This window comes from Lampris incognitus, chromosome 18 (assembly GCF_029633865.1).
Source record: "Lampris incognitus isolate fLamInc1 chromosome 18, fLamInc1.hap2, whole genome shotgun sequence".
Lineage (NCBI taxonomy): Eukaryota > Metazoa > Chordata > Actinopteri > Lampriformes > Lampridae > Lampris > Lampris incognitus.
In genome coordinates this window covers 25,790,970-25,815,809 of record NC_079228.1, presented here as the reverse complement: position 1 = coordinate 25,815,809, position 24,840 = coordinate 25,790,970, and the positions used below count along the sequence as shown (strand labels likewise).

The window sequence follows — 24,840 nt, the reverse complement described above, 5'->3', positions numbered from 1 at the left end:
TCACAGATTCAGATAACCATTTTATTGCAACATTTCCAATGTCTCCAGGACTAATGAGCAGAATTTTGACTCTTGATCCAAAATTAAGAGGAAAAAGAAAAAAAGACAGAAAAATCCAGCTAAGAGCTTGTCCGCTAGAGGAGCAGCGGGGAGTCAAAGAAACAGGAGTGAAGATGTGGCTAGGCGCGAGTGGAGAGACGATGACAGTTTTATCACTATTCAGTAATAACCTATATGTGTACAGATCATTACAACAGATATTTCCTATACAGAGATCAATGGGCAGTATGACTACCACCAGTGACTAAAATTACACATTTTAACCTCTTTTCCGTTACGTTCTCACTTCCAGTTCGAACAAAAAACGGGAGCCATTCACTATAGCTCACAAGCAATCTATTCACGTTCTTGTCCTCCTTTCCAAAGTTTCTATACCTCCTTATGGAATGTTTATTTGCAATACTCATGGGAATGTCCTGTGTGTGGGCTTCAGGGATAGTAGATGGAATGAATTCATTTTTCTTTTAAGACTTGGTTCCAACACCATTTAGATCAAGTGCGTTATGATGTAAGACAACTATCCTGCACACAAGCTGTCACTTATACTCTTATTTATGTGCTCTGGAATTAGTGACAAATCTTAATCCACTATGAATGTCACAACAGTATTGTCATGGTCAGCATCAGTGCAGGTGATATGGATAGTGCTGTCAACTGATGGAGGTTGGATGTATGGATGTACATGTGCTTCACTGTTGAATTGCATATAAAGGAACAGAAATATTAGACCTCTTTAAAAACACCTACCAACCCTGGTCAGTAGGAGGGGAGAAAAAAAACCAAAAAACATCGGTTGACGTGATATGGTCTGTCTGGCCACAGTGCTTTCATGGAGTCAGAAACCATTGGCTATTCTAGATGTTAAATTTAGCATTAGCCAGATAGGAAAATAAACGACACAGAACATCCCAGCTATTGGCAAAATTCAATTATTTTTTGGGGGGGGGGTGCTCACTGGCCATGGGGAAAACCAAATCATATGACAAGCTGTTCCCTGCAATTGGCTGGAGGAATGCTCCAGATAAAGCAAGCAGTCCTCTCATTGGCTGATGGAAGGAACAGCTTAAGCTGTGACTGGCTGATGGGGAAGAAAGGCGGGTCATACGGGTGAGGTCCAAACCTCAGTCTACAGTAAGAGTTAGTTGGTTGGGTGGTCAGTTGGTCGATCAGTCAGGTAGGCGTTTGCAAAAAAAAAGAAGTGGGGGGGTGATCTGAGGGGCAGCCATTTCACATGCTGCCTCTCTATCCAGCGATCTCTGTTGCTGTGGTGACGAGCTTCTTGCCATCCCAAACAGTCTTAAACTGCTCAGGAACAGGGATCTCAGTCTGAAGAGAGAGAAAAAAAAATCAATTACAGAGTCAATTACAATCTATTACTTTATTTAATCGTATTTATTTAGAAAGGGAGGAAAGAAAAATGTTTTCCAGATTAGATAATTATACAAATTCTTCCACAAGTCCAAGTGTATTTCTTATTTGTACTACATAACAAAATTGCCATATTCAAATTTATAACACAGTGACATATAGTGGCTAAAACAGAGTACAACAAGAATGAAGAAAAAGTCGCCTAGCCACAAGTCACTTACATATTCTCCATCTTTGTTTGGTACCAAGACGTTCATCTCTGAGCTCTTGGCACTGATGATCTCACATTGCAGTGAGTCGTTGCTCAGGTAGACATGGCAGCCGTCCGTCTTGTTGATGGAGATAGTGGGTACTTTGCCCATGACCTTAAATAATGGAAAAAAAAAAGTATAACGAGAAAATGTTAAAAAGGAGGTGAGCATTTTAACTCCAACACAGAGGCATCATTTTACAGCTGCTGAATTTTATAATACCTTGGTCAAATGATTGGAGAATGATCTGAATTACAAATTCGAATGAGCAAGGATAGATAGAGAAGACAAGGGACCAGAACATGTGACAAAAGCCAGCTGGATCTGAACCAACAATACATACAGGTGATGTCTCCCTGTGACCCACAGATTCAAAATGGCAGCCCCCATACCTGTGACTGTTACAGTAATTCCAAAAGGTTGTATATTTTATCTCAGTTATGTGTTGGCAAATGCGTTTAATCTGTTGTACATACCTGAACCTTGACATCTCTGCAGTTGATCACGTCCACAATACCCACAACGTCATCAAACACCAGACCCATTTTCTTACAATTGTCTGAAATGGATTGAGGAATTAAAATTTTTTTAGATAAGTCATTTAACCTTGCAAGAACAGGAGGGTAAAAGAAGAGATTTACATCTGAGCACAGTGTCTAATAAGCATCTGCTACTTAACTGGTATGACCCAAATACTAACTCCAAAAATACTCCTTCCACACCAAACTAGTGACTTGAAAGGCTCAACTGAGATAAGTCGGCAGTAAAAATGACCCTGAACAAGATCACGGTTAAGTGTGACAGTAAGTTCAACGTATGTTGCTTTGTGTTTGCAGTGTCACGTCATCTGCCATTGTGTTAGCTTTTAACTGGATGTTTCTTTTATGTGCAAGCGGAAAAATGTCTTATTTAAAGACGAGATCCCCTTTTTTTTTTGGTTTTGAGATACTTTATTGATCCCCATGGGGAAATTACGCTCTGCATTTAACCTATCCTAGCTGTGTAGCTAGGAGCAGTGGGCAGCTGCCGTGCAGCACCCAGGGACAAATTCCAGTTCGTCTTGCCATGCCTCAGTCAGGGGTACAGACAGGAGTACTAACCCTAACATGCATGTCTTTTTTAATGGTGGGGGAAACCGGAGTACCCGGAGAAAACCCACCGCAGACACGGGGAGAACATGCAAACTCTACACAGAGGACGACCCCCCCCCCCAAGGTTGGACAACCCTGGGGTTCGAACCCAGGACTTTCTTGCTGTGAGGTGACAGCACTAATCACTGTGCCACCGTGCCACCCATGCTTTTCATCCATCTACAACATCACTACAGAAACTGAAGATTTGTCACCAAGTCAAACAACAGAAGGTCTTGAAGTTACGCAAAATCTTGTCATTCCTGTTTTTGGAGTGAACAGAAATATTTTGCCCCTATATGATTCTCTCACATTTCTTTTTATGCCAATGATTGAAATTTTCTCTTACCTTTGGAATATGATTCATAAATGCAACTCGTACTCTTTAAGAAACAGACCAGCATAACAATGACCCAGGCCTTTATTTTAACATAGCTGAGAAACACCGTCTTACTTCTGTTCACCCCAATTCAAAAGCTGGCTGCTGTATGAGATCCATGACATTTAACGATCTGTTCTCACCTAAAGTGATGGAGTTGATCTTGCCCTTGACCTGCAGCGTGCTGTTGTTACACTTGAAAGCGTAGACCACCTGCTTCAGCTCTGTGTCGCTAATCATCAGGCCCTGTGCACCGTTCTGGTTCTCCTACAGAGGGCAAGAGAGTAAAGAGAGCTAAAATGAAAACTTGGAGTTACCTTAAAAAGGCTAAAGAGTAACCACAGAAGGGTTGAGTTTATATTAAAATAAGAAAAAATGTTTAAAGTGCTACCGACATACATCCAAAAAAGCCTTCATTTTAGGGCAAAAGACAAGAGTCAGCCTAGCAGTCCTCATGCCTCCTAAATCTTGTAATTACAACTTGGGACAATTTTTTTTTTTTATTAATCTTTTGTTGCAACCTATGTGGTGATATTTACAAGCTGAAGCTCCTTGACTAGGGAATGTACTATAGGGACAACCCCTTTAGAGAATAATTTATTATGATTTTTCTTTTAAAATCAAGACAGCTTACCACTTTCCACTTTTTTCCGTCCAACTCCAAAATGGGAGGCTGCGTGCGGGTGGGGGTGGCTGAGGCAGCAGGGCGGGGGGAGGGGGAAGGGGAGGAGGAGAAGGGCTTGGGTCCCGTACGCATCGGTGCTCCGCCTTGGGTCCTCAGACCGGGGTTCTTGTGGGTCTTCTGGTCATCAGACACATGCTTCAGGCCTGGAGAGAGATGACAAACGAGTGAGAGTGACCCACAAACACAGATAGCACTGAGCCTTTTAGTTGTGTCTCACTCACTCACTCTCACACACCCACACTTTTACTTCTATCTTTGTGAGGACCCCTCAACTGGCCACATTCTTTAACCTTAACCCATACCCTAACATTAACCTAATCCTAACCTTAACCCTAAACCCAAGTCCTAACCATAAAATAGACCCTTAAAAGAAGTGAGGACTGGCCAACATGTCCTGACTTTGCAAAAATGTTCTCACTCTGTTGGTTAAAAACTCAAATTGGTTGATCCTCCCACACGCTACATCCCCTTGGTGAAACGCCTCAACGCTGGGTGAAAAGAAGCGGCTAGCGACTCCACATGTATCGGAAGAGGCATGTGGTAGTCTGCAGTAGAGGACTGCATTGGGGTTGGGATCCCGCGGGACCCAGCGCAAATCTCGCGGGAGCGGGCGGTTTTAACTTTGCTGCGGGCGGAGCGGGCGGTCAAAAAAATAAACTGCGGGTCCCGTGATTTAGCTAGCGCTAACGAGAAAGATGGAGTCAATTAACGAAGTTGAAAAGAAACTCAAAGTTGGTCATTACAATACAAAAACAAAGCAAGGAAGTCTGATATTTGGAAAAATTTCTCAGCTGTGACAGACAAAGATGGAAAAGAACTGGATTTTGTTAGCTGCGACAAATGTGCAAAAGTATTGATGTACAAGTCTGGCACCTCTGGGTTGAGGTGACATACCTGCTCAGTTCTCCCCGGTGCACTAAAAAACACAGGGAAACGTAAAACGACCTCAGCAAAACAAACAACACGCGTTCTAAAATAATAAGTCAAATAAATACAGTTTAATCACTGCAATTCTACTGTGCGGGCCTGAATGGTCAAAATGTTTGTGGGAGCGGGCAGGAGTGGACAAGCACATTGCGGGTGTGGGCGGTAATGGTCAGAAATCCAGTGGGAGCGGGATTAAGAAAACAGTCCTGTGCAGGGCTCTAGTCTGCAGCCCTCCCCGGATCAGCAGAAGAGGTGGAGCAGCAACTGGGACAGCTCGGAAGAGTGGGTAATTGGCCGAGTACAATCGGGGAGGAGGGGTTCAAAAATAAAAAATAAAACTCAAATTGGTCCTCACAAACATAAAAGTACAACACCAGATACAGAGACCCGTTTTGAAGACCACATGTTGAAAAATGGAGACAACGTATTAACTTATTAATTACAAGTGGGAAGTTCCTGACCTGAGGAGAAAACTGTCATCTTGAAAAGCTGGCCTTAAAACACAACTCAAGTTTTAATGGATACCGTTTTTAGCAACCTAGTTTAAATTCTTGTGCAATTTATTACTCCTTTCTCCACCTGACAATCACAGTTCACACTATAGGGCCTTGAGCTGTCAAATATAAGCAGGGGCAGCAGGCCATCAGTAGAGAATCAAACTTCATCCAGATACACAATCGTCAACATTTATAAAAATATACTTTGATAAAAGGTTGGAGGGTCACGTGTAATCAAATATTGGCAATAAAAATAGATGGAGATATGAAAATTTCATTCAAAAAAGCCACAGCTGCCTACTGTAACAACTCCTCTGTAAAAATAACTTGGTACCAAGTCCTTTTTAAAAAAAAGGTAGTCAGTGACCCAAACACTTAGTTGACCAGATTGGCGATAACCTAGTGACATCGAATGATGACCAGTCGATTTCTTTTTCCCCTCTATTTTTTTCCCCATTAACCATTCATTTAAGCACAATTCACTTAAGTTGAACTGTTTTTGTAACTTGTGTCCCTTGCCCACCCCCTTTTTTTCCCTCCCCAATTATACACGGCCAATTACCCCACTCTTCCAAGCCGTCCTGGTTGCTGTTCCAGCCCCTCTGTCGATCCAGGGAGGGCTGCAGACTACCACATGCCTCCTCCGATACATGTGGAGTCGCCAGCCACTTCTTTCACCTGATAGTGAGGAGTTTCGCCAGGGGGACGTAGCGCGTGGGAAGATCAGCCTATTCCCGCAGTTCCACCTCCCCCCGAACAGGCGCCCCGACCGAACAGAGGAGGCGCTAGTGCAGCAACCAGGATAGATACCCACATCTGGCTTCCCACCCGCAGACATGGCCAATTGTCTGTATGGACTCCTGATCAAGCCGGCGATAACACGGGGATTTGAACCAGCAATCCCCGTGTTAGTAGGCAGTGGAATAGACCGTCACGCTACCCAGACGCCGATGTCCCTTGCTTTTAAGCCAAGCCACAACAAACTTGGGGAGTCATCTGCAGCCTCTCTGGCATTTGTTAGAAGAATCACCATCTGCTCAATTGGCCACCCACCCTTGGTGATATTGGCTCCCTTGTTGATGGAGGCGAACAAAGCGTTCCGGCTGGTGTCACCAGAGTCGCTGGAGCCTGCTGACGATTCACTGAAGTCCATAGGAGGAGGAGGTCCAGGGGGAGGGGGAGGAGGGCATCCCCCAGCAGGGGCACAGGGTGGAGGCGCAGAGGCTGCAGCTACAGGACCCTGGAGAGAGAGGATATAATTCAATTTGCTGTGTTTGTACCTGCATCAAACTTAATGTTTATAAAAACACATAGCCTGTTTGAAGTACTACAAGGCCAAACCACTTCATATGGTCAGTTACTTACACAGAAAAACTAACTATAAAAACACCAAGAGATCTCCCAATGCAGATAGTTGCTTCTGACAGATATAGTATGTGCCAGATTATAGATTAAATTGAGACAAAATGAGAGGGGTGGATATTGGTATGTGGGGAAAAGTTGGGAGTTTCATTCCTTTCTAAAAGTGCTGTATGGAGGACAGAGACCCCCCCCCCCTGAGAGCAGGACAGGAAAAACAAATGGAGTACAGACTATAAAATGAAGGCTCACACTCTTGCTCCAGGCCAATCCGGTGGTGTGGTGCTGTTTGATGTAGTTCTGAATCTCAGTCCAGATGGAAAGATAGGCCTTCACCCAGTCCACGTGTTTCTTGTCTCTGGTAGAGGATGGCAATAAGACTATTGGCTGTTGCTTGTCCCTTTGGGCACTGGTGTAAAAGCATTTTTAGTCACCCAATTGTTTGATAAGCGCTTTATCTTTCACACTTGCAGCAAACTCTTTCCCTTCCATAATAAACAAGACAATGTATAGCATTCCGCTTGTGATGATTTGCAGAGCGCTGGTCATTAACTGGCTCTGGAAAAAAGCATGGCAAATACACCCCCCCCCCCAAAAAAAACAAAAAACAAACAAAAACAACAAAGGAACAAACCATATTCCCAAAGCATATAGATCTGCATAAACTGTGGCGATCCAATGCCTTGAAGTTACAAGACACCCTAACCTTCCACATATTAAATCCCAAAAGAACTTGATGACAAATTTATATGGAAGCCTTGATGCTGCGTTACTGACCAAGAACTAACCGGAAGACTTTTGCCCTGAAACACAAGTCCTCTCAGTGTTACGGCCATAAATGCATGGGCTTTGATTTCAGCCCAAACCACAGCAAGTCTACCACAATGCATCAGCACTTCAGGATGGCAAGAGTGTTATGTGGCAGTGCTGTGTTAGCAGAACTGTGGAGTCACATAGAAGAGCTGGGAGTGAGATGGGGAAAGGACTCAACAGACAGACGGATGGGGAAAAAGAAAGGAAAGGACTATCTACATTATTTACAGGAGTGAGCTCTATGATAACACAATCTCCACTGAAGATTTCCAGTTTGTAGTAAAGCACCAAGAAATGAACAATCAATTCTGGAGGACATCCCACATGTGAGTGTGATGCATCAGATCCTGACATTGATGTGTTAATATCTTCTACACCATTCAGCTGCTGGGTGGTATGCAGTGTCTACTATCAGACGTAGCCTTCCTTACTTTTCCTTGTAGTCCTTGAGCACACGGTTGGTGTAGAACGTGGCAGCATCCTGCATTTCTTTGACAAAGGGGACTGGTTTGGGAGCCTGGGACGGAGACAAAAAAAAAGAAAAAGTCATGCCTATGAATAAATTTACAAGAAAGAAAAAAAGGGAAGGAACAAAAAAAAAAAAAAAAAAAAACAAATAAACTGGCAGTCGGGTAACAATTTGGCAAAGTCTTCAAGCGAAAACATGTCCATGCAGGGGAAGAAAAAAAAATATGATAACTGCACTTTTTGCAAACTATATTCACAATCATTATTCATGAGGAATATAAACGTGACATTCAACAACAAAGAGTTCATTAATCATTGTCCAAACTGTAACTACAACACTGAGGCTCTGTTGCTGGCATTCACATGGAAGCCCAGCAACTGTCTATCTCACTCACCAGACAGCAACGACAGAATGAAAGAGCAGCTTGTTTTTAGCAATTACACACTCATTTGACCATCCATATGCCCTCCCCTCCACACACACACACACACACCATGTACTCAAATGGCAGTGCCCAAACCCTCTGTTTCTTGCACACAGTCTCACCATGGCGACCCATCCCAGAGCGGGCACACTCTCGCTGACGGCGGAGAGGTGGTTGAAGAATAGCGAGGAGCGGTTCTGCTCACGAAATGTCTGCACCTGCTGGATCACTTTGGACACCGGCTGCAGGAGGGCCGTCAAAACGGACTAAAGAGGAAAAGGGAGAATTAATATTTATACCAGTTTTTCCTCAACAAGAACCCTCCCTGTTGAGGAACAGCTAGGAATTACATGGAGATAGCATTTGTGTTGTGTAGGTGGAATTTTGGTGTCATTTGGTCCAAATGTTGTCCAAAGGGCCTTTTTAAATGCCTTTTTATTAAAAGCAATGTATTCATGTGTCAATGGGCCTCATTCAGCACTCGTTCGTGCATACAAATGTTTTCTTACACCCCCATGGAATTTTTTTTTAGCTCTCAAGAATGTCAGACAGTCAGAAGCAAAGCCTGACGGTTACTTGTAATTCCTTCCCCCTAACATCTAGTGTACCTCTCGCAATGAGCAATCACCCAGGCTTGCAAAGACATCAGTGTTAGCCAATTGGTGTCTAAATTCAGGGGTTACAAGCTTCAACTGAGACAAACCGTCAGGGCTAAAAAATTTCATGGATGTCTAAGAGCAAATGTTTATGTACTAACGATTGATGAATGAGGCCCAATGTGTCCTAAGGAGTAACAAAATTAGCTTTTTGTGCAATTAAAGTAACACAATAAGTATACCTGAGGGGACTGATCCATGTTAAAATGGCATACACAAGACACAATACCCCCAATAATCCAATTCACGCACTGTTGAAATTGATTTGTCAATTGGCTGTGTGCAGTGCAATTGAGTTGTGATAGGGCCATTAAGAAGTGCATTTAGCTCACATCAGAGGGCTTCTGGGAGCAAGAGGCTGTGACAAGGAGCTGTCTCTGACAGGAGAATGCCTGCTTCATCATCTCCGCCTGTGAGGGTGAGAATAAGAGGAAGAGTTAGAAAGAGAAAATTATGTACCAGAGAGAATGGCTAACTAGTGGTGCAGTCTTTCTGGATATGTATTCATAGTATTTGTGAATTTCAGTTTTTACAACCCACAATTTTTACTTACATGTTTCTGGACATCCCCCCCAATCTGCTGACTGAGGGAGGTGTACTGGGCCACAGGGCCACGGACAATGTCATCATAAGCCTCAACATACTCTGACACAGCTACAAAGCAGGAAGCAGATGAGGGGAAGCAAGTCAATAGGGAACAAAGTCACAGAGGAGGGCAATCATGTTATGAGTCATGTTTTAATCATGAGCTCCTTTATCAAATCACAAACACACTGAGACCGGCCTAAGAAAGGGCTTGGCAATGGTGTGAGAAGCCGCATTTCACTGTTAATTCTGCTGGTATACAGCCACCACTGAAAACTGAAAGTTTTACAGTTATTTTAATCTAACGTTCTGATTGAATAATGTAAACAGATCAGGGCTGAGTACTGAACGTGATGGAAAAACCCATCTAAGGACCGGTTGGAGGGAATGTTTCTGAAAATAGTTTTGGCAATACTGATAAGATTTATCTTATTTTGTCTGTAAGCAAAAGATACATGTCTGTTCCCAAGAACTACTCACAAGGGGTTATTTTGTTTTTATTTTAAAAGTTTGAGGCCAAACTTTCTAGGAGAGATGAAAACATGTCATGCTGTAAAAATAACTTTTGGCACATGCATTGTTCAAGTACACATGAATGAGCTCTCAGTGGTAGAGACCATCAAAGGTCTGTTTTATGATAATCTGGAAATACCAAGTGTCAAATAAGGAAATTTCTATCACCTTGAAGAGCAGAACTCCCAGTATTTCCACCAGTGCCTGAGACTGCCTCCAGCCGACCCACCGCAACCTCCAGCCGCTGCACCAGACCCGCCAACTCTGCCATACCTGGTAGACGGAGGGGTGAGAGAATAAAGACAGCAGGATGAGGGGAGGGGAGATGAACGAGTTTCACTGTCTGCTGATTGAGCTACAAGCTACTACTATTTTCGGCTGCTCCCGTTAGGGGTCGCCACAGCGGATCATCCATTTCCATCTCTTCCTGTCCTCTGCATCTTCCTCTGTCACACCAGCCACCTGCATGTCTTCCCTCACTACATCCATAAACCCACTTGTGCATCCTCAGTGGCTGGGTCAGCTGGTTGAGCTACAAGCAAGCATTTCAAAACTTTCACTTCAAAATGGCAGCGTGGTTATCTGCTCGTTTGTGAGCAGTAACCTCCCAACATGTCTTGGCTGATCCAACAGGCTATCTATCAGAATCAGAAATACTTTACTCATCCCCAAGGGGAAATTGGGTCCTATTACAGTCACTCACACTCTAGTAAGGAAAACCTAAGAAGATACAAGATAACAAGAAAATAGAAATAAATAGAAAGAAGAAAAACAGAAATAAATAGAAGATAAAATAAGAATATATAAACATATGTGCACCATGCTCCAGCATATACCATCCTATCTATACTGTCAAAAGTATGTCAAAAGTAAAATCATTTGTCAGGAGATAAAGTCTGTGGCGTGTTTATTCCTGAACTGTGGTAGCCATAAACAACAGGAGGAACATTTCCACCCTACGAATTTAAGTAAACACAAACTGAGGGAAGTTGCTTTTTCACTAGTGGGATGACTACAAAATATTTGTAACAAAATCTCCACACTCATTCAAACTATAGCCTGACAGCAAAACTGTCTCTTGTAAACATAATGCAAACACACACTAACATCTTGGGCAAAAAGTAACCTAAATTAGGGGCGCCCCAGTGGCTCGCGTGGTGGAGCACGTACCACATGGGGCTGAGTCCTTGCAGCAGCAACCTGGGTTCGATCTGGCCTGGGCCTTTTGCTGCATGTCATCCCCTCTCTCTCCCCTGCCTTTCCTGTCTCTCTCGACTGTCGCCATTGAATAAAAGGTGGAAAATGCCAATAAAAAAAAAAAACATCTAAATTATACAGGAGCGGTGCATATCCTTGTAATGGACATGAAAATACCGAGTCCCACCTTAACGCTGGTTGCATAACAAGTTAAAGAATGGGAACGTGGGGAAGCGAGTCAGGACCTGCTGAGTAAAGGCATGCAGGTCAACAGACTGCTGCTGGGTTTTACAGCTCTCGCTGAAGACCTCTCCTGCCATATGGACATGCTAGCATCACAACAAAAACTACTCATTTTATTTTCCACAGCCCAGCCCTCGCTGGCAATTTTAGCATAAAAGCTACTTGACTGTATTCTTTGACGGTCCAGGGGGGCCTGGGAAGAAAGTGTGGCAACACATAGGCCCACATTTGAGGACATCGACTTACATTTTCTAATCTGTAACCTACCCCTTGTGACAGCATGCTTAACCCTTAGGTTAACCCAACACCAGCATAGGATTATACCTTGCGAGTAGAGTTAAACCTCACACACGGAGTAAGTGGGTTGACATTACATAAGGACGATGTAATCAGATACAGCCTTTGTCAGTATGGCTGAGACTTGTCTGCAGTCTCAGATACTTCCGCCTGCCAGAGGGAAAATGGAGAAACACAGACCTACTCTCAGTAATGATCACTGACCCTTTTAGAGAAGGGTTCACTTGGAACAAATTCTTGGGTTTAATTCATCTCGCCTACATGAAGGAAGCACCTACCAAAATCACTGACACTAAATATCTAATGAATTCCTATATTATAATAAAATTTTATTCTGAAGGCAAGAATGAGCTGAAATTAAATAGGTATGCACTATTCTGTAGACTAATCACAAAACATTTCTCCAATTATTTTAATATTTTACCAGTGGGCTACATACTAGCATCCCAATTTCTTGATTGCTTGATATTTGTGCAGTTGAAAACTCAAAATCAAAACTTTGAAACAAGATCAAATCCAAGCAGTACATAAAGTTGCTATCATAGACCTAAAACTGATAACTGCCATCAGAACAGCAAGCTATGTCTATGGATACCATAGTTAAACTGCTACACTTCCTCATTGCCAAAGCTTAGGTATGACTCAACCTACAATTGAGTAAGGGCGTGTCGCTCAGGACATGAGAGTGAAAGACACTGGTAAATAAGACCTCACCAAATAAGACTTAAAAGTAGATGACCAACAGAATATTTCCAATGAGGTGAAACTCAAGTCAGCCGAGATGTAAATCCCTCCCATCTAAGGGATATATTTGGTCTTACTGGGTCACAGAGACTGATACTCTGCTACACCAATTTTGATGCTTGGTAAAATATCCCTATGCACATTGCTGTCCGTAGCAGTTATGGTGACTGGAAATGTTCTGGTGCTGACCGACGGGAAAATGTCAGTCAAGAGAGGACAAGAAATGAGTTTCCAGAGACAGAGCAGGGAGTAATGAGGCCAAACCATCCCAGACCCCACTGCATCTATAAAAAGTACATTTCCACAATGTAAGCAGACAGGGCAAGTCTACTAAATTAAAAGAATAACTGACATGAGAGGTGGGAGAGCACTACTCTGGATTTTACATTGACATTTAAGGCAGCGACTTCCAAAAGGCCTTTGATTATATAATATCCTCCTGATGAAAGCCTTAGATTTTATAAACTAACCCAGCCAAGGTCGAGTTGGCTGTGTTGTGTGTTTTTTTTGTTCTCTCTGTTTTTAATGGTATCGTTTTTAGGGAATTTTTAGATGTGTATTTTGTCTTCTCTGTTGCACTACTGTGGGCTGAGAGAAACGGCATTTCGTTTTATTTATGTGTGCAGGTACATAGTGAAAATTACAATAAACTAAATCTTGAATCTTGAACAGAGAACAGACGGCTGACGTCAGTGGGATGCTATGATGGGTCTGGGGGCTGAAACAGGTTACAGACCCATTTCAGGTAGGTCACCAGAAACAGTTTCCCAGAGTATGACTAAAATTCAGACTAAGAATATCAGAGAACCATTGATTTATGGGTTAAAGAAAATTTTTTGCCAACATTCAAGTGCAAGTGCTCCAGATATTATGTGCTGGAGCTCGCCTCAAATAAAAAACTTGATTGATGTTTGTATGGGGATACTTTGTCAACATGTGGTAACACGCTCAGTGTGCAGTGGAATTGAATTAAGGTGCATGTGAGGGTGTCTGGCAAAAGCAGCCTGGGGGCACATCTACAGTCCTTACAATAAATACTGTGTCGCTGGGCCACGAGTTCGAATCCCGCTCGGTACCCTAACTGCACGTCTTACCCTGTTTTCTTCACCCTTTATTTTTCTCTCTCGCGTTACTGTTCTATCGAATAAAGGCCACACACAGAAAAACCCCAAACAAACAAAAAGTAAATAAATAATGACAGCATCGACGCCGCAGTCTATGCAGCGCCGTAGAATAGTTATATTCCTGGTATAGAAAAACAGGCCAGCTCTGCAGCGCAGAGGGAGAAGTAGGCCAGAGGACGGGTTTAACCTTTTACCTCAAAGCTCCCGAATGGGCTGCAGAGCGGAGTTTAGTCCACATCGGACGAACACCGAGCACACGGCGATGATGATGACAACGCGATTGAGGAAGACGCCAATGATGCTAGCTACACTAAAGCTAGCAAAGCCAAACAACAATCAGATGACAGATGTGCGGTCTGCAAAAAGCGACGAAGCCAAATTTCAAAGGCAATAGTAAAAAAAAAAAAAAAAACATCAGCGCGAGGCGTCCAAACGAAACCGTTATGTCATTTCTACACATCCCGCATCACTGCTGCTGTCTGTCTCGGCATTTCCTGTATTTCTGCACACCCCTCCCCGCGTTAGCTAATATTGCACTGGTTCGCAAAAAAAAGAAAAGAAAAAGGTACCATATAAAGCAAGTATACGTCTCTTTACGTGCAGAAAGAGAAATAATTGAAGGCGGAAAAGCGCCCTGGCTATCCGCGTTGCTCGCCGATTTATCATATTTTCGCTAGCTAGTCGCCAGCTCGGCTCGGTGGTTAGTTAGCATTACGGCGACTTGGAGAAATGACTGCTGAATGATTCAGTGCAAGGGAGCGGTGGCGTTTCGTCGTCTCTTCATCGTCATTTGTACACGCCAGCTGAAATTCCCATATTCGACAGCCGAACGTAAAAACCCATAATAGGACGGCTGATGCACGCTCCTTACCTGCTAAATTGGTCAATCAGTGGTCTGGTCTTTAATCACCGTCCGTGTTCCGTGTGTGGGAGTGTACAGGAGGGTATGCGGACCGTCTTCCTGTATCGGTGTGCAGTTCCCGACTGACACCGCGTTCCTTTCCCATATAAGGCGTGGAGAGGCAGAGCGCGCAGAGAACGACAGGAAAAGATGAAACTTCACTTCCTGTACATGTCGTATCGGCCCCGCGGATGCGAATAACTGTCTATCTCTGTCCTGTCATGGCTTTTTGGAGACTACAGACGTCCAATTCAGATAACAATAATAATATTTTTTTTTAAAAAGAATGCGGGTGCAAACGCAGCCGTCAGTCTATCTCTCAGCTGGTGGTGAAATTGTATTTCACAAATTCTCTGGTTCATAACAAAGCGGTATAATAATACAGTTGCGCTGCCATTATACGATACACCTTCACAGGTGGTCTGACGGATCCAAATGATATTTATATCCATCTCTTAAGGTGTATTAAAGCAATAAGTTTTGTTTTTAAGGCATGAGTGCGCGATTTTATAAATTTGTTACACGTCTTTATTTATTTATTTATTTTTATTATTATTTTTTTTTTGCTTTGGGTCCCGTAGAAGTGAACGAATGACTCGGACCTGAGACTCGTTCACAACAAATTTCTTATAAGAAAGACAGGATTCATGAACAATGACAAACAACGCACAAACTGTGACTACTTAAGATTAAGGGTATTTTTAAAGGTCAAAAAGTTTTTTGAAAAGCCCAAGACAGTTGCCTGATAAAGCTGAGCCATAGTCAAACTAGGCCCAAATTACCAGGGTCATCTCTTCTCCTACACCCTGCAGAATATATATCATGTGGTTCAGAGCATGCATCCACTTTAAAGTTTCCCATAGTCACTGATACATAATGTCTTACCTCTTGTCTCTTCGGTTGTTTTGCAAAACCGTCAAACACAAATGGCGACCATTATTACTACTTACGGAGTCAGTCGCCCATGGGATTGCTTTGTGTATAAATGCCAGATTGAACCACTGACATTCAGTCAGTAATAAAACACAATGGGAAAACAAGCTTGGCGACTGATCTGTTAATGAGATGATTACATTAGGTTAGAACAGTGATGCTGTAATACTAGTGTACTATATCAGCAGCCTTGTATTTCAGAGCACCACAGGGCAGGGCTAGTCAGGATGTTAATGTACCTAGTTCCAGTATGAGAAACACTTTGGAAAACAGAAATGCAAAATTTGGTTGGGTCAAAAGGGGGCAATGGGACAAAGGACAGTTTCATTATTTGACACCAGATATTAGAAAAGAGGTGTTCATTAAACTGGGAGATATAAACTGGCTTATGAAGGGCCATCAGTTACCTTGCAGTTGCACCCCCCCTTTTCCCCCCCCATTGAACTCACTTGAAAACACAAAGGGCAAGGGAAAGTTAGAAGGAGAATTGAAAAGTGCCTTCTGGGCATGTGGATGGCCTTCCATGAAAACCAAAGATCACCATGTTTGAACCTTGTAGCCCACAACTGATTTTGCAAGACTTACCCTGATTTAGGCTACTCGCTTAAGGTAGCCAACATTTTTTTTCTTCGTTTAGTTTATACTCATTTGCAGAAACTTGGAAAGTCTTTGCTGGCATCTTGCAACCTGTAGTTTGGGATAACTATCCCTCCAGAATTTAAAACCTCTCTATGTCAAACACCAAGATTTATCTATCACTGTCCCCCGTTTTAAATGAACAAACCATTACCATTCAGCACCAGCAACCTTGTCATTTTTGTCTTCTTTTGGAGGAATAGCTAAAATCTATGTCCTCTGCATGGTTGGAAATGCATTATTATTTACAGAAGCATCCATCCATTATCTGAACCACTTATCCTGCTCTAAGGGTTGCAGGGATGCTGGAGCCTATTCCCGCAGTCATTGGGCGGCAGGCGGGGAGACACCTGGGACAGGCCGTCAGGCCATCACAGGGCCCACACACGCGCGCGCGCACACACAGACACACACACACACATTCATACCTAGGGACAATTTAGTATGGCCAATTCACCTGACTTACATGTCTTTGGACTGTGGGAGGCAACCGGAGCCCCCGGAGGAAACCCATGCAGACACGGGGACATTGACAAAAGGATGTGAGACAAAAAGTTCAGGACTAAAATCAAACATATTTGATTTTTAATTTACACAAATTCTCCAGTTGCATCAGGTCCATTTATACAGAAAGGGAGGGCAAATCGTTCACTGAAATCTGGTTATGCAAAGCTTTAATTGAACTCAGAATCCCTTCATTTTGTAAATACTCCCTTGTATGCCTGCCTTCACAGTGGACTCCATCAGGGCTGGGGTCAATCCACTTATATTTCTATATATTTGAAATGTAAACTGCAATGACTAATAAAAGAATCGGCTGTTTTTTTTTCATTTATGGACCAAGTAGAAAAATATTCGCACAACACATTTCAATGATCTTAACGTCCATCCTTCCATTATCCAAACTGCTTATCCTTCTCTCAGGGTGGCAGGGACGCTGGAGCCCATCCCTGCAGTGATTTTAACTTTGAATTTTTAATATTCATACAACTTGGAAATCTATGAATGTTTTGAACTTCTAGAACTGAAAATGAATTGACCCCAAATCCTCACAATTACCCAGAATTCTAGACCCTATGGACGTGTAGCAGGCGTGAGAAAAAGACTAAATGGTTTCAAATAATTGCAAATATTCAGGTGCATTTTAATCTTAGCTTGCGAGTTAAATTCAGGACACCTAAAATATTGAAAAATATTTGAAACCATCTCTGCTCAGGCCTGATGTGAATCAGCATACCACAAAACAGAATTAGTGCAATAGTGACATCAGTATGACAAGAAAAATGTCTTTTTGACGACTGCTTAATTCACAGATTACAGAAAAGGTGTACCCTTTCAACATTCAGAAACCAAAGGAAAAGTGACTCAGAATTACTTGGGACAACTTACAGTCCAGTGTCACAGTTTGCATGCAAAGTGATCACGCTATTAGATTACAGGGATGTGCAGCTTGGTGAAATAGCTCTTCCTGTTTACAGCCCAGTCCAGAAACATCTCTCACAACAACTTGCATAAATAAGAGACCTGTTGTTTGCTCCCTTCTCAAAGCCGGAAGCCAGTTTTCATCAGCATTTTTCCATGTTCTTGCAGCCGCACCACTTATGAGCTTTTCATGGGGCGTCTGTGGCATTTTGGATAAGCTAGTTTGAGAACCTGCAGTCAGCTAAATCATCAGAAGTCAAACCTGTCAGCTCCAAAAATTACAAATAACACCAATGTCAAGCTTGTATTATGCTGCACATGTCAAAGAGAAGATAACAATACTTGTGTCAAACCTGTAGTCAGTTCCAACAGTTAGAGGTAATATGACAGTTAAATCCAGCTAAACTAACTTGGTCCAGTGTAGTGGTGTGGCAGTTGTGGGCCCACTTTTGAACTTTGAGATGATGAAACTTAAAACCCCAAATAGGATCAACACTCTATATCAAACACGAATTTTAAAAATCCCAGCCATGGAGACTGCCTCACAGATTCATGATTTTACCAGCATTACATTTGCATTAGTGCCTGTTGGGTCTGGCCATTCCTACAACATCCTCCTGCTTCCGTGTCACAAACATGCACCCTTCCTGTCCCTCCTGCTCATCACCAGATGAGACTGTCCCCGTCTTGCAGGGCCCATAGTATATAGTCAACCATCCACTCAGACTAAACCTTTGTTCCTATCACATTTAAATTTACAGAGGAGGTTTTTTTTTAAAATTTTACATAAATTTGATTTTTTTTTGGACACACAACTCCCATTTCTTTATAAATGGAAAAAGCAGATTCCCCCTTTCATGACCGATATAGTTTCCTCACGGCATTCAATACCCTAAAATTTTACTCGCTAAATTTCTGCTCCTAAGGACACAAAACACCAAAAAAGCCACAAATGGGAGTTGTGAGACCAAGTGAAAGTGAGGATAAATGGAAGTATTCATCCTGCTCGATGACACCTAGAATAAAGACACTAACACTGCGCACCAACTGCAAAACTGTTTGGAGAACAACAAATCACTGGGCTGGGGAAAGCAATGATAGTAAAATATTCACTTTGCCATATATATTAATTATGATGGTGTATCGAATCCATTCAAGTAAGTGTGTGTGAGAAGATGTGGCTAATGAGATGTCTCTGGACTTGAGATACATTCATATAAACAAATTTGCAACCTTTTCCTTGATTTCAGGCAAATGTTTGCTGTAAAGACCATGAAAGGGGGATATTAGATTCTTCAGATGCAGACACAGCCTTTGTCTGTGGCTGGCCCTCCCTTACTGAACCATCATAGATCAACTTCTCCCTTTTCAGCTGATGAGAGAAAAACAAAAGTGGGGCTGACAGACTCTGCCAAGCTGTTGTGTGTCAAAACAAAGTGCATCGGTCCAATCACAGGCTTCAGTTTGCACAGTCAAACAAAAAAAAAAACAAAACAAAAAAGTAAAACTAAAACAAAGTGGTCTTCCAGGTTCAAGCAGTCAGGTAAGTCTTGAGGTGAGTGAGGAAGCATTGCCCTGGTCCCTCCCCTTCATCGTCCCGTGAACTTCACCTCTTATCACTGTCATCTTCTTCACTTCCTATTTATTGGGCCACAGTGACAGACACGTGAGGGCCTCAATACCATTGTGTGCTCCAGTGTGTGCTCCAGTGTGTGCACCAGTGGGAGGAGAGCCTCTAGAGAAAACAAGCTGTGTTTCCCAAGATCCTCCGCCTCGGATCAGCATGGTTGACAACAGTTCACCAAAGTGTCTCTTTATGCAGGGTAAATGGAGGCATGGCGGTACATCCAATGTACAAATCGTCCTTGGGTAAAACCTTTTGGTACACTGGCCAGAAAAACACACCGTTTCAGGCAACTCACAAACACATGCATGCTTGCACACCACGGCAGTCTGTTGCTCGCTCATCATGCACTTAAGTAAAATTAAAATTACTTTTTTTCCCCTCTCTCTCAGGTGGGTGGTTTGGGTTGGGGGCATTAGGTAGCTCTATTTTGGTTGTTTTTTTTTTTTAATCAGATGAGTCACCTTGCCAGCCATATTGACATTAATAACATAACCGAGCAGATCTGACTTGTTTTTTACTTGGCAGTGTTTGGTAGCATCAGTCTCACCAGGGTAGAATGTGAACATCATGTGTGCGCGTGCATGCATGTTTCAAAAGAGTCAATGTGAGCTGTCAAGCAGGCTAAATCTATGTTGGTTGTCGTGTCATTGAACAAAAGCCCTTTCCAGGAGGGAAGGCTAGTTATCTGCCCTCAAAAAGTCTCTGACCATGGTCTTCCGTCAACAAATGGGGACTGCAGTACATTCTCAAAGTCTCTGTGTTACATACAGCGGGCTCTACATTAAATGTCATTATCCTTCCATTCCAAATTAGTCACCCCTACTCCTCCATGAAGTGGTAAGAGATTTCTCCCTCGTGTTGGCTCAGTGTGGGCGCAGGGCAAGTCCAAAACAGGGGTGTTTTTTTTTCTCTGACATTGAGATATGGCTACAACATGTGTCCTGCACATCTATCTTCTTACCCCCTTCCCTACATGTCTCAAGACACTAGTCTTTTGTGGGTGAGCGATGTGAGATTTGTGTTTAAAAAACACAAAAAATGAGAGCGAGAGACAATGATGTGGGTATTGGAGGAAGCATGTGCAAGGAGAGGTGTGTGGCCACCTCCTGTTCCTCTGTTGCTATAGTAGCTCCTCTCTTTGCTTCTGGTTCCTTGTGGGGCCTTGGCCATTTCTCAGGGATCCGTTCTGAGGTCGCAGGAGGTGACCGCGTTCCCGGTCCGTCCATGGAACCCCTCCCTGTCCCTCATCGCTATCCAGGTCAGAGTCTGAGTGCATGAGGGCAGAGGAGGTGGGGGCAGGGACAGGCTTCATACGGCCTGGTAGTCGGTTTGAAAAGCAGACAAGAACATGAGAGGAGAAAGTAACAGGAAGAGGAGAAAATGGGAAAAGATAAAAGGAAAAGAATGAAAATATAAGACTGTTGTTTTACATGCTGTGATGAAGTCATTTCTAAGCGAAGATGAAGTAAGGTTGACGATGTGTGTCTGAGAGCATGCATTCAAGGATCATGTACTAAACATGTGAAACACTTAACTTTTGTTTGGTAAAATAGTGGGAAAAAATTAGTTAAATTTGATGTATGTACATGAGTGTCTCACCAGCTCGAGATGGCTGTAACTCCAGACTGTCTTGCTCATCAGCTTCAAGCATTTTGTAACGGCTTTTGTTTCTGCGCACTCTGCTCTTACGCCTTCACGCAAAAAAAAAAAAAGTTTACATATTGTTATGCTAACGTCTGATCGTAATGATGACTGAACATTGTAAAATCATCAGTTTCCAGCTCCAGTTTCACTCTCACCTGCGGCAGCAGCACACCATACCCCAGACAACTGTGGCAATGGCAACCACAATCATGAAAGATGCAATCGTCACATAGAGCACACTCCATTCTGAAAATAAAACAAAAAAGTGTGTGTGGTGTATATATATATATATATATATATATATATATATATATATATATATATATATAGCCATCCATCCATCCATTATCCAAACTGCTTATCCCGCTCTCAGGGTCACGGGGATGCTGGAGCCTATCACAGCAGTCATTGAGCGGCAGGCAGGGAGACACCCTGGACAGGTCGCTAGGCCATCACAGGGCCGTATGTGTATGTGTATGTGTGTGTGTTTGTGTTTGTGTATATATATATATATATATACACACACACACACACACACACACACACACACACACACACACACACACACACTGGCATCTGATGAGTGCGTGACACACGAAACAAGCTTGTACTGTAATGCATTAAAAAAAAAAATCCTACATCTTAATATTCTGCTCAATTGTTGAGCACTTTTATTAACACCATTGAAGGTTCCAGGAAAAAAAACTATATATATATACATATATATATATAAAATACATGTCATACAGTGTGCTCATACAATATAATGCAATATATTGAGTATGTATAAATTATTGTGTATTGCATAATTTGCACTGTCATCAATTGATGACAATGGACAATGTTCAGTATCAGTATCAATGTTACCTTTCTTGACATTCTAAGTATGGAAAAAAATACATTTCATTATCAATAGATGGAGTCAATGAACAAACTGAGTTGCAAATATTTTCTGGGTTAAATTATCAACTTAATCTAGCCTCCGCACCATCAACTCCTCTGCCAAAACAGCCTGTGACTGTACTAAGTGACATTTCTAATTGAGGCTGATGACTTCAGCTATCAGCATGTGTGCAACATGGATGAAATACATCATTGGTGTGACACTTGCCAGTCATGAGCATGGTGTAAGTGCAAATTTTATAATTTTCTTGTGAAAACAGGCTGTTATTCTTTGACTTTACATATCCGGTTAATCAAACATCGGACTTCAATTTATCTCATCTTACCACAGTTGCTCTCTGCGTCGCCAAACTGAACCCTGATGAAGTTCTCCATCCAGAAAGGGTGACAGACACAGCGACGCGTGAATGAGTCACATTCCCCATGGCTAGAGCAGTTAAGCTGGCAGACTGGGAGGGTAGAGTAGAGAAGATTAGAGGTGGTTACTTGTTCAATATCCTGGGAACTAGTCAATATACAAACAGCAGTTCACGTCTAAAATAACAGCATTAACAACATGCTGTGCATAAAAACTTAAGAGCATACAAGCGAATGCAATAAGCAAGACTTTGATGTACAACGGGTCCTTCACCACAGCACATCGAGTTAGAAAACATTGTGCAGGAACAGAGGGAGAGACAGAGAGAGAGAAGAGTCAACTTGTAGCAGCAGGTCAAAATCTCCAAAATTTAAGAGGTTTGAACTTTGATTGTCTTAAATCCCTGTCATTATTTTAGATGTCTACTCGAGCAATACAAGAGGCCAAGCAGTGGAACATACATACACAATTACATTGCTGTTAAATTAAAAGTGATGTGAAGGGATGAAAAAATAAATTCTGAAAAAAACCCAAAACAAACAAACAAACCCCCAGCAGATTGATCTTAAAAAATATATAGTAATGGCTGGTTTGTGTCTGTCTGCAAAGCTTGCTTAAACTCATAAATGGCACGTTACATAATATGACCAGCATGCCATTTCTACTTTTCCTTCCTCTTTGGTGTGTCTTGCTTCTTACAGGCTGTGTCCATCTAACACTTACTGATGGTGTCCACCCGCCAGGCCTTGAAGATCAGGAAGTCATTCTTCTGTTTGCGTAGCTTGTTTCGGAGCCCCATTGCAACACTGTGGCCAGACAGCGGGGGGCGCCCTGGACCGCCTGAGACCAGGAACACCAAACGGGTACTAAGGATGTAAGGGTGGAGGGGTTAGCGTTCCCTTGCACACATCTCCATTTGTCATGAGGAGAAATCTCACATAGGTGTTTTTAGAATGAAGTTACTGAAGTAATGTCTGTTTTGCTTTTTATGTACTTAAATGCTGCATACTTTTAGCACGTGGAGATTTTAAATGAAAATGGATTAGAAATAAAATGCATTATCATTATTATTATCACCATTATCATCTTTCATTAGACAATGTATACCTTAAGAAATATTCAAAGTGCCAGAAAGAGATGGAGCGATAACATAATAAAGGCTTTGAATCTACCCTCCAAGTATAAGTAGGGGAATGCATGACCCAGTCCGCTCAGCTGCAATGATACCATAATTTAGAGTGTAACTTCTCCCCCAGGTCTGAACCTAACTCCACCCACTCTATAATTTTGAAAAATGCTAAAAAGTGGGCAAGGGGCTGGGGGGGGATTTGTGAGGCAAAAGTAGCTGGGGAGATCCACGAGAAGGGCCTGGTGCACGTCCAGAGTTGCCACTGCACACCGGTGTGGTCCCCTCAACTGGTCTGCCTTCCGGCATGGCGTTGGACAGCCCCCCGCGGATGAGCCGCAGACGGCAAGGAGAAGTGGGTTGCACACCTCTGATTAGAGGGCATTTACATTATCTTTCTTTTTTATTTCTTGACGTAGATAAGTCCCAACTGTTCGACTCTTGAGTCAGCATTGGCCTTGCAAGGTTTAGGGCAGATTAGAAACAGACGACCTGTTGAGCCATTTTCAACCCATGAAATGCTGATTTTTGTAAATTTGGTAAGAAATTTAAATATTAACACCAGCATTGATGTGTTTCATCACCCTACAGTCATAGCATTTACTTAACAGCTCAAAAAACACGTTTAAGTGTTTAGTACCTCTTTAAGCATTTCAAATGTACCAAAGGTACGTGTGCGTGTATGTGTGTGTGTGTGTGTGTGTCACAAAATAAGTGAAACAGAGTATTGAAGTAATAAAGATTAACAGGAACTCACCTGTGCTCATTGAAGGCACTGATCTCTCGTACAATGATGTCGCTATCGAGCACGCCCAGTAGCACCCCAACCTGGCGCAGCAGCATGTCCCGCTGGCGGTGGGTTACTTGGGTGACAGAGACCTCCAGCACCAGCTCCACCAGGTCACGCTCCCACATATCTGCAAGAGAGAAAGAGAGAGAGAGAGAGAGCGAGAGAGAGAGCGAGGAGGGGGTAGAAGGAAAGGAGAAGAGAATGAGGCAGTAAGGAAAAGAGGGCAGTAACAAACAAAAGGAAAGAGAAAACGAGATGAAGATTAGGCACATTGCAGGATCTGGGAGGAAGGCCAAGGCCTGGAGAGTATTTTCGTGTGTGTGCATGTGTGTTTCTGCCCGCCATATGTTGTACACTAACCTGGTCTGCCTTCTGTTAACACTGATCAGTCTCTTGCTGAGCGTGTGTGCGTGCATGTGTGAGTGTAGAGCCACTCATTTCCATACACATGTGGCTTGTGTGAGTCCTGCTCTATTTCCTGCTGTGGCCCGGTCAACAAAGTTCTGTCTCTCACTGTGAATGTGTTCACAGGAGTTTTGTCTCTACTTAACACAGTGTATGTACATTCACTGTACCTGGTTTGACTTCTATGGTGCCCCTGTCAGTGCTGGCCTGTCCCTTGCTGTCAGTGACAGTCAGGGTGAAGCTGTACTTTCCCTGCACCAGGTTGCCAAGGAACAGCACCGTTTGGTGGTCTGAGTTGTTCAACACATCCTGTTGGAGGAAAGCACAGTCCATTTCAATTTTCACTTTTTTCTTTGTCTCTAATGGGCGAATCA

At 42.8% G+C, this 24,840-nt stretch overlaps 2 protein-coding genes across 2 annotated transcripts in view; both read right to left on the bottom strand.

The window, feature by feature from the left end:
- Window positions 1-7: 7 nt before the first annotated feature.
- cap1 (CAP, adenylate cyclase-associated protein 1 (yeast)) lies at window positions 8-14,724 on the bottom strand. Its single transcript, XM_056298968.1, has 13 exons — window positions 14,593-14,724; window positions 10,285-10,389; window positions 9,572-9,672; window positions 9,351-9,428; window positions 8,485-8,628; window positions 7,901-7,986; window positions 6,909-7,014; window positions 6,351-6,537; window positions 3,823-4,016; window positions 3,332-3,455; window positions 2,156-2,238; window positions 1,650-1,793; window positions 8-1,386 (listed from the first exon to the last, which is right to left on the bottom strand). The coding sequence occupies exons 2-13, from the start codon at window positions 10,385-10,387 to the stop codon at window positions 1,303-1,305; spliced, it is 1,434 nt and encodes a 477-aa protein (XP_056154943.1). The 5' UTR covers window positions 10,388-10,389; window positions 14,593-14,724; the 3' UTR covers window positions 8-1,302.
- A 5,607-nt stretch (window positions 14,725-20,331) lies between these two features.
- The window catches only part of kiaa0319l (KIAA0319-like ortholog), a 38,120-nt gene continuing 33,611 nt past the window's right edge, over window positions 20,332-24,840 (bottom strand). The window contains exons 18-24 of the mRNA XM_056298004.1: window positions 24,637-24,775; window positions 24,029-24,188; window positions 22,869-23,011; window positions 22,114-22,236; window positions 21,040-21,130; window positions 20,840-20,931; window positions 20,332-20,557 (exon numbers count right to left, since the gene is read on the bottom strand). Coding sequence (XP_056153979.1) covers window positions 20,361-20,557; window positions 20,840-20,931; window positions 21,040-21,130; window positions 22,114-22,236; window positions 22,869-23,011; window positions 24,029-24,188; window positions 24,637-24,775 — 945 coding nt within the window. The 3' untranslated portion in view covers window positions 20,332-20,360. The remainder of the gene's footprint in view (window positions 20,558-20,839; window positions 20,932-21,039; window positions 21,131-22,113; window positions 22,237-22,868; window positions 23,012-24,028; window positions 24,189-24,636; window positions 24,776-24,840) is intronic.